General features: G+C 41.1%; 1 protein-coding gene across 4 annotated transcripts; it reads right to left on the bottom strand.

Annotated features, from left to right (window-relative positions):
• Nucleotides 1-3,762: 3,762 nt before the first annotated feature.
• DPY30 (dpy-30 histone methyltransferase complex regulatory subunit) lies at nucleotides 3,763-9,445 on the bottom strand. Of its 4 annotated transcripts, none has more exons than XM_056357524.1 (5): nucleotides 9,290-9,443; nucleotides 8,781-8,847; nucleotides 8,649-8,696; nucleotides 7,159-7,301; nucleotides 3,763-4,059 (listed from the first exon to the last, which is right to left on the bottom strand). In XM_056357524.1, the coding sequence occupies exons 2-5, from the start codon at nucleotides 8,814-8,816 to the stop codon at nucleotides 3,987-3,989; spliced, it is 300 nt and encodes a 99-aa protein (XP_056213499.1). In that variant the 5' UTR covers nucleotides 8,817-8,847; nucleotides 9,290-9,443; the 3' UTR covers nucleotides 3,763-3,986. The 4 variants fall into 4 exon arrangements, with proteins under 4 accessions (XP_056213499.1, XP_056213502.1, XP_056213501.1 ...); XM_056357527.1 differs by having other exon boundaries at nucleotides 8,781-8,881; nucleotides 9,290-9,421; XM_056357526.1 differs by having other exon boundaries at nucleotides 9,243-9,368.
• Nucleotides 9,446-9,962: the final 517 nt, after the last annotated feature.

The raw sequence follows: 9,962 nt of genomic DNA, 5'->3' as shown, positions 1-9,962 counted from the left end.
TCCTGGAGAAAGTCTGTGATAAACTGGAGATGAAAAAAAAAAAAAAAAGATTCGGCGAGGCAAGTCAAACTGTATTTTTAGGTGGTAACCCGCTTCAGAATATGAGGATATAGAACCCTTTGATCAGAAGTGCTTTTAGTGGGAAATCTTTTCTTCTGCCACTGTTCCCTTAAAGGTAAAAGATAACATTCTCAGTAGAAGCATTTAAAAAGGCAGGCTTCAAAATACTGCATATGAGTCATATATAATTCTTCCACAGTTACTGAATAGTAACTTCTGGATATTGGATCAAAAATAGTCATCTTGGAAGATGTGCTGTGGTGTTAGCCAGGTATTCCGTTTTATTTTCTGCTTAGTGCCCTTTGGAGCATATACTGACTCAGTTACCTAGGGTAGTGTGGAGAAAACTGAAAAACAATTGTTCATGAATTAAGAGAGAAAGCCTTCAGCTATTTGGCAGTGGCCTGTCATACATCTAAAGTTGCTGTTTTCACTTATTTCTTCAAGCTTTTATTTGACATCTATTAGTAATTTTTAGCCCCTTACATCTATTCTCCATTTTATTGACAAGTTCCTCATTTTTATGAATGTAAAATCACTTGTTTTTTGATTTGTACTTCAAAATGAAATACATTTATCCTGAAGCCCTCAGCAATGGTGTTTCCTGTGGAAAAATAGTACTTCTTTCTTTCTGGATTAAACCACGATAGCAAGCATCTGTCGAGTCTCATCACTGAATCTCCATTGTTTTGTCACGGGGAGAGTTTAAAACAAGTAAATGCTTTGCAAATTTGGACTTTATCATGCCTTCCCTAACTTGGAGAATTGGGATTATTCAGATATGATCTGATTATTCAGATAGTAACTTGCTCTCTTCTTCACATTACAGATCCCAATTGGTGAAGCCAGCTTAAAAAGTAAAAGGATATGGTTGCACTTTTCTTGTTGACTTGTCATAGGTTTGCAAGAATCACTAAAATTTGTTTCTTAGAACTGGTGATTTCACTGCTGCTAGCAACATTTCAACTTACTTTTTGGAGGAAGCTGCCCGGAAAAGCTGCTGTAGTAAATCTTCTAACATCATCACCTTGTGAACCTGGCTTTTTCCTTCTCTGGAACTAGCTTAGGTGGGAAGACAACAGCAGCTGACACCTTGTACCAAGCGGTGCCACCAGCAGCTCAGTAGGTGGCACGCTGCTGGCAGGGACAGCTCACCTTGAGGCAGGTACAGATGCTTTATGATTCTAGGTTGATGCAAGAGCTGTGTGGAAAGCCAGTGTGTTTACAAGTTTTGTGCAGCTGCTTGATGGGTGTTACTGTAAGGTGAGAAATCTGTATTCTGAAATGCAGGTATAACAATACATTATAAGAAAATTGCTCTGTCCAGGGAAGATTAATAGTTGAACTGCTTCTTTTTATGTGGTCTTGCACAAATTGTCAACACTGACATTGGGGAGCAGCACAGATTTCTGCCACCCCCCCCCCTTAACAATTCTTAACAATCTTGCAATGTTGTCACCTATGGATGAAACCTTGGAATGCCACTTTAGCAATAAAAATAGCAGTACCAAGTCTTTATGGTGTCTCGTCTTCACTTAAATGTTATTACTCATTCCAGAAAGTCAAAACACTGTTGTTAAAATCCTTTCAGTCTCTTTAAAGTGTCAGCGTTTGATGGAGATGGTATTCACGACAATGCAATAGAATTAGTCATCTCATTCCACAATTTTATAAAGTCATAGACTCATTTAGGTGGGAAGAGACCCTTAAAATCATGGAGTCCAACCAGAAAACTGATGCTGCCAAGTCCACCACTAAACCATGTCCCTTAGTGCTACATCTCCTTGTTTATTAAATACCTCCAGCGATGGTGACTCAGCCACTTCCCTGGGCAGCCTTTCTGTAAATTTTCCAAAATAGATTTTTTTGGGCTTGGTTTGGGGTTTGCGGGCTTCTTTCCATTTTTTTTTTTTTGTTGCCCAGTCTTACAGCTCTGGAACTTTGCTAATTCAGTGTTTCCCTCCTAGCACATTAGGAAATATGTAAAATAATGAGAGCCTTCCTACTAGGAGTAATGGCCAGATCTCATTCCAGCCCCTGCAAGTTAGCAGACAATTGAAAAGTTAAGTATTTTTCCTCTGAAGAATGTATCTTCTGGCCATTCTTACACCCATGTAAGCTATTAAAGAAAAGTGATGTTAAAATAAGTTAAAACCAAATGTACAGATTACAATAGCAAAGTCCTCTAGATGACAGAGAATGAAGGGAAAATAATTACTTGTGTCATGGTCAACCTAATATACTGCAAATATGGTGTTTAAGTCATTGCAGGAACAAGTCAAATGAGAGTCCCATGTGTCTTGTGAATTTATGAATAATTACAAAAAAAATTATGCAGCCTTTAACATCACACAGAAAAAAACCTCCAACCCTTGCAGCAAAGAATTTAATTTACAGGTTTTTAACTGCTTGCTTTGTTACAGCAATTAACTAAGAAACCCAGAACGGAGATGAGAATGGTAAGATGGCAATATGAAAGTTTATTTGAATAATAATAGGATTTTGGTTAATTGAGCAACTCTTGGAAGCCAAGTTTACTGTTTCTGTCACCGTCAAAAAAATTGCAGTCATTCTCCCAGTCTATTAAAAAGTGGGCTATGCTTAATCTGGATTCCAGTATCCAGTGCTAGTGAACAACATTGATTGTGCCCCTTGCTCCAAGTTACAGAAAACAAAAATGGGAATTTTGAGGGCTATGTCTACTCCTTGTACTCGTTGCCAATAACCTAGCAAGCCAGTCCTACAGCTACAAGCCAGACCTTCAATACTTCGCTAGTGTTTTTTCACAACATAGTTTACTGTCTTCATTATTTTTCTTCTGATCCCCAGTCTCTCTTACAGCTTCTTATATTGCACCCTGAGATCTGTGGCTTTTACCGCTACTGAGATTACAGAAGTAAAATCAAGGGGTCTGACAAAGATGTTAAAGAATGGGGAAAACAAACAAAAAAAGTGTTGGTAGACCCAAGGAGAAAAAATAAAAAATCAGAATACGTGGTATTTTACTGGGTAGATTAGGATTATCTTGGACGTCAGGAAAAGGCTTTTCATTGAGAGGATGGTTGGTCGCTGGAAACGGGCTCCCCAGGGAAGTGGTCACAGCAGCAAGCCTGTCAGAGGTCAAGGAACATCTGGATGACACAACTGAGTCATGTGGCTAGTTTCAGGTAGTCCTGCAAGGAGCAGGGAGTTGGATTTGATGATCTTTATGGGTGCATTCCAACTTGAGATATTCTACGATTCAGTCTTTGACAGAGAAAGAACACTCCAACTAGGGGTAGCTGCACACAGAACTGAATTACAGAACCTTTGTAAATCACTTCAAACTTTATTCAGTGTTTCAGTTAAATCCAGCCCACCAGTCAGGAGATCAATGATAAATGCTGCATAGCACACCTCATTAATGTAAATGTCTGAAACTCTGGACACTGTCTGCAGGTGATCTGTGCAGCTGCTGAATCTAATTGTTTTAACTAAGCCCATTTCCTGGTGTTCTGAAGAAAGTTCTCTAATCAATCAGTACTTCCTCAAATTAAATTCTAACTGGTCTTAAATTTGTTTGCTTTCTGTTTAGGCATGTTGCAGGTGGAGGGTGCTATATGAAATCAAATTTCTCATGTGATTCCCATAACAAATTGTTCCCCTTTGTTCCATGTGTTCAGGTGATGTAGCCCCATGGAATTATTCACTTCCACCCGGCAGTGGAGTTTCAGTACTTTTATTTTGAAAGTCTCTTTAACAGCTAGTTTAAAACAAGTGAACAAATTAAATGTAAAGTCTTCTTTATTAAATAACTCAAAATGTAAAGCAAACTATGCGATTAAGAAAGACAACATCATGGTTCCGAAGGATTTTTACAGCAGAAAACAAATGACGGCAAATGAGCATTTCAGTCTAGCAGCCAAACCGTCCTCATTTTTACGGAGTTAATTTCGGTCCTCAAATTGTGACTTGTTTTTTAAAAGATATGCTGCTAGAAATTCAATGGGATTTGGCGGTCTGTAAAGAAAAAAAGTAAATCAAAAGCAATTATTTTTTATTCTATGAAATGAGGTAGTTGAAGAACTAATCACCTTCCCTTAAAAGCAACGTAACTCCTCCCAAACACTTAGAAGCATTGATTCAGAGATGACCAACTACCTAGGGTTACCCTGTAAATTTCCAGTTTGTCTGATGAGACAGTTTTTAGTGAGGGGTCTTAGGCCATGTTGGTTCTATGTTACTAAACTGCTAGAACAGTTACATACCTAGAACTAAGGTATAGTCTGTAAGCATAAATACTCTATGTACGTCATTGGAAGTTACATGCATTTGCCTATACCTTTAACTCATGCTATATAAAGCAAAAATTAATGGAGCTGTTTTCATGGTTTCTGACAACTGATATTAACACAACAAAACTTACACAAAAACTTCCAAGTTTGAGAATTGGGGTAACCTGCAAGTAGTCAATAATAAACACTTTGGATCACCAGCCTTAGTCCACAAGTGTTTGGTTTTTTTTAAAAAAGAGCTCCTCCAGCTACAGTGCATGAATCCTGCTAATCTGCATGCTGTCTGCAATATAAACGACAAGCTTACTTATTTCACACTGAGTCAGACCAAAGGTCTGGCAGTGAGCAAATATGCCTATAAAGAGCATTAAGAAAAATGGAGCAAGTCTGTAGAGATACTTCTCTGGACCATCCTTTTGGCTCCCAAGCACATACATATTTCTGAGCTAGCACCTTTAATAGTCCTGGGTGGATTCCTCTACAACTTTCACCAGTTAGTTGCCCCTTAAGCCCAAATAAAGTGTTAACATCCTCCACCCGAGGCAAAAAATGATACAGCTTCATTATGTGACCTGTGAAGGATCACTTCCTTCTGTTTATTATGAATTATCTACCTGCTTCACTTACTGCATCAGAAGAGATAATAAACAATCCATCCCATCATCATCTCTATGCTATTTGTGATTTAAGATATTCCTAATATACTCTTTCACAGAAGTCTCCTTTCTAGGTATCATCTATTCAGTCACTCCATATACAGATAGCGTTTCATATTTCTGACTGCCTTGGCACTCTTCTAACTTTTTCCATATTCTACCAGAATACAGGGGAATTGGAATTACAGACAATATTAAAAGATAATTTAAATTTACAATGTTCTTGTATGTTACGCTTGGGTTTACCCCTTCAATTTCTAAGTCCTAACGTTCAGAATTTATTTTTGATTGAGCAATGCACTGACATATACATTTAATGGTTTAAAGATACTTTTTCACAAGGGTAATTGTCAACTCTGAATATCACTTTGTCACTAGCATTAGGGTATTTATTACCCTCCTAGGTACATAATTTTCTCTTTATGGGTATTCAGTCTTCCACTTTTTGTCACAGTTTCAACTTTTCATAGCAGTCTTCCGTAGTTTCACATAGAGTTAGTGAAGTTCCTGTGCAATTATTTGCAATCAACTTAAAAAACCCCAACCAAATAGAAAAATACACACAAAAAATCCCAACCTATTCTGTAAAACTCTGTATCATTGACAGATTGTGTCAGCCACTTCTTCCAGGATTGTGGTGTTGAGCTCATTTCACCATGAAAATTTACCATTTACTTCTACCCCCTATCTTGCATCTTCCAGTCAGTTCCTTATCCTTTAATCCCACAGCAACTAACTCTCTTTAAAAGCTTTTAGTGAATGACTGTGCCAGAAACCTTTTAGAAATTTAAACAGACTCCTGTTCACATGTGCTTGCTGACCTCTTCAATGAACTCCAAGAAACTTACAAGACCTGACATAAGTTGTGTTGACTCCTCCCAAATAGGTCATTTATCTGTATGCTCACTATCCTGGATGATAATTTCTACTGAATTCCAGGCATAGTCATCAGATGTACTGGGCTGTTCCCTGGACATCTCTGTATTGCTTAGAAGAAGAAATCGGCATCCATTAGTTACTTTCCAGTTCAGTTTGAAGCAGACGAAGCTAGTAGTTCAGCTTTTTCACCCCTGAGGTTTGGATATGCTCAACTGAACAGCCAATTTGACCTCGGCAGTTTGATAGGTTTTTTCCCCTGTATGTTCCCCAACCTCTTCTATCAATGTGATGACTCCCCATAAAGAACAGCTCCTTCCATAATGAAGAAAGATGAAAACCCCACCCCAAAACAAACGTTTGGCCGTAACACAGGTACCCAGATTCTTAGGTGTGAGGTTTCCACCTCAGGCTGCGTTTTACATTCAGTCTGCAGCAGAACTCCCACAGATGCCAACTGAAGATCTCACACTGCTCAGGTGCACACACGGGGTGTACCTTCCTGGGTGCTCTTTTGCCTTATTAGCTGTCTGTACAATGCAGTTCAAACTCACAGCTCCTTTTGAGGTTAAGATGCTGTTGATCGCTGTTCTGGCTGTAGGTACCCTGATGTGATTACGGTCATCCATACCAGCTTTTGAGAATGTTATTTCAGCAAAACTGGGAAACAGTTACATGCAGTATGACTCGCCAATAGTTCGGATACACCAAAAGGCTAGAAATTAATTCAGGTAAGATGAGTAATTGTTTGCTATTACTGAAAAATAACCTTCTACATTGACTAATAAGAGACTGGGGGCATCTTAACAGCATAATCTTTACTCAAACGATAAACTATCAGTTTACTGATAGTGCAGGGTCAGCTTCATCCCTTAGAAAGTGTTTTAATCTCTGACAAAGACACATCAGGCCCGATTTTTAAATGACAAGCGGAACCCTCCATAATTCCACACTACAAAAATCTTGTGTTCAAAACTAGAACAGCTTCTTGCCTTGCTGCTATACGGTGAACTATGTGATAAAATTAATGCAAAAATACATTTTTCCCCCTCCAAAACCTCCTCACTGGAGGATCATATTCAATGAACTGTTATGCCACATGCACCTCCATGAGGAGCACATCCTACACGGTCAATCACAGCAATTCGTAAGTTTGTAAACCTGTTATGATGACTTTCTTACAACCAGCAAACTAGCAAAACTATGTCTGGTGTGCAAGGTCTGAAAAGGTGACGCACCACCCAAGTTTGAGACCTACCTTTTTCATACAGAAAGGAAGTGAAGCATCTCACCTTTCTTTTGCAAGAACAGCAAGTCCCTGTAGCAAGATAGGTACAACTGTCTGATCCAAGTAGGCACGTGTGGGTAATGACTGAAGATCCACTTTCTGCTTTGATGTTTTCTCTGCATTTATTTTCTCATTTTCTACTATCCTCTGAAGTAGAAAAAAAGTGAATCAACATTGGTAATAGCAGCCACATCTACTCTGAAGTGTTAGTGCAAACAAAGTACCCATCTCTTCACAATCCACTGGCAATAACTTCTTTAAATCTTTGAAGAAAATTTAAGTGTGTATTTTTCCTCGCACAAAAACTCAATCTTGAGGAGCGTTCTGTTAAACTCTTACGCTTTGGGGAAACAAAGTTAGGGAGTCCTAAGTTTCCTAAAACAGGTGACACTCAATCTCTATTGGTTTTATTTCTACTTTTGCATTCACAGATTTAGCTTCTACACCACTGAGACATGAATGACTACTAACAAGGGCTGTCTTAATTAAATGGTTCCTGTATGCACACACTTTTAACAAACAAAAAATGGTAAAAGCACAAGAAATTCAGGTGAAGTCTGACAAAGGGAACTCTGCTAAAGTTAAGCAATTTGAGACTGTGCTCTATTAAAGTATAGATGGACACTTTAAAGAAAATGTATGCAAAATGCTGCCAGGTGCCTTCTGGTCAGAAAGTGCTGAATCATATTACACCATTAACCATAGCTAAAAAAGGATACCCTACCACAGCCAGCAAACCAAACATACTCAACGCAACATATATGAATCTACCGGTACACGACCAACATATCCAATGGGTTATGGTTCTGTAGTGGAAGCTGAGGCATACAGACAAACACTTATTAGGGAGATGAGTCACAAAAGACATTTAAGAAAAGTTTCTGAAAAAATTTAGCATAGAGTAGGAGCTTGTAATGGAGGGAGACTATGACGTTTATTTTACTCCTTATCAAAGAAAGGCCTTCAGAGTTGTTATTCTAACCCACACTGTTACCAACAGTGGAGAGAATGGATTGTGGCTATTCTTTCTTAGCACAAGTAATCAGATACCTTGGATTACTCCGATCCAGTATTTCTATTGACAAGAATATGAAACAAACCCCTTCCTTCAATACTTCTTCAGAAAGGCCACCAAGTCCTACTCTTCCCTTCCTGTAATAAAAGTCTGGCTGGACTTTTGTGGCATAATATGTTACATAGATATATGTAATAGATAGCAATAGAATAGGTAACAATCACAGGGTATGTCCAAAAAAACCCATCTCATTAAAGGGTTTGTTATTTACCTCAGTACCATATAGTACAACGGAAGCAAGGCTACAGAAAATACATTAACAGCCAGTTATTCAAGGGACTACTATCTGCTTGCTCAGTTTCCGTCAGACTTTCTTGGGAACATGACATTAGCTGAAGTTAGACTCAAGACTCAACACCTTTCTCCTTGATCAGGAATGTGACTTTCACTGTACTTTACAACAACCAAACCTTTGTTACCTCTACGTTTTCAGTGAGGCCGTATTCAGAATGGGGATTTTCTGGAACCTGTAAAATAACACACAGTCAGCAAAGTGAAAATACTCTTTTTATGCACTTAGCATTATGCACATAAAACATTTCTTGCAATACCTGTGGCTGTCCCTCCATAATCTGTTCTGCCTCCATGATTTGAGAAGTAGAGTTTGCTGGATGTAACCTTGGAAAGCAATAAAAAGCACCTGGTCAGCAGGCTGAGACAGAGAGAGCAGCGTTAGCTGACTGACATGGCATCACCCGGTTACTCAGGCACCCTTAGTAGAGAGCAGACGGAGCTCTGTGCCCCGCCCCCCCCCAACTTGCACACGTTTTTCCCGCACACTGAATTTAAACGCGTCGTAAGATTCGCGCTACGCTCGCTGAAGGAAACGGTGCCAGGATAAGAAAACCCAGCATTCACCGCTTTAACACGAGAGCCCCCAGCGACGACCCGCTCCCCTGCCGGTGCGCAGGCGGAGACACCCCTCTCCCCTCCGGGCCCCGCACGCACGCCGCGCCACAGCGCCCGTGCCCGGAGGCGCCCCACCGGCAGGGCCAGACCGGCCCCGGCTATACCTCAACCGCCCCCCGGGGAAGCGGCGACCCTCCTGCGGCCCTCTCACCCGCCGGCAGGCCCACGACTCGGCGGGGCGGTGAGACTGGTGCTGCAGAGGGACACGGAGAGCCTCTCCACAGCAACCACGGCCGCTAGCAGTGCCGTAAATTCTTTTGACGTAAGTGAAAGAGTCGCGCTGCCGCCGCCGCGCAGCGAACTGCGCCTGCGCACGGCGGGGCCCCGCCCGTCCCCGGCAGCCGGGCGGGGAGAAGGGGGTGGGACGACCGAGCGGCCGACGAGCTGCGTCATCGCTGGGCGGGGCCTCCTCCCTATTGGGGTGGGCGCGTGGAGGCGGGCGAGCGGCTGAGGAGCGCGGCTGCCGGCCGGTCTGGGTTGTGAGGTGGTCAGCGTTGCCCCAAGCGGTTCTGGCTGAGGCTTTTTATTTTAAGGTAATTTTTCCCCATCGCAGCAGCAACTTGGTCCCGGTCTCTGTTAACCGTTTTGAGGAACAGCCCGAGGAGCCTTGGTTAAAGCAAATCGTGGGGGAACAGGCAGCTGATTCCATTTGCAGGTGTCCTGTCAGGACTGCAGCTGGCAGGATGTTTCTGTTCTCCAAACAAGCCTTCAAAAACCACTGGCACTGGAAAGTTTTGTGGTACAGAAATCTAATTATCAGTGTGGTTTGATATCTGAGGAGCTTGCTGTGATGGTTGTGCAAAATAACTTTGCTGAAGCTAATT

Source organism: Falco biarmicus, chromosome 12 (genome assembly GCF_023638135.1).
Source record: "Falco biarmicus isolate bFalBia1 chromosome 12, bFalBia1.pri, whole genome shotgun sequence".
NCBI classification, from domain to species: Eukaryota; Metazoa; Chordata; class Aves; order Falconiformes; family Falconidae; genus Falco; species Falco biarmicus.
This window is presented reverse-complemented; position numbering and strand designations above follow the sequence as displayed.

What these genes read in the sequence shown, in the direction of transcription:
- DPY30 (XM_056357524.1), bottom strand. Translation starts at nt 8,816, where the DNA reads ATGGAGGCAGAACAGATTATGGAGGGACAGCCACAG. An exon ending in TTATGGAGGGACAGCCACAG is followed by an intron (nt 8,697 to 8,780) that starts GTATTGCAAGAA and finishes GTTATTTTACAG; the next exon opens with GTTCCAGAAAATCCCCATTC. An exon ending in GCTGTTCTTGCAAAAGAAAG is followed by an intron (nt 4,060 to 7,158) that starts GTGAGATGCTTC and finishes TTTTCTTTACAG; the next exon opens with ACCGCCAAATCCCATTGAAT.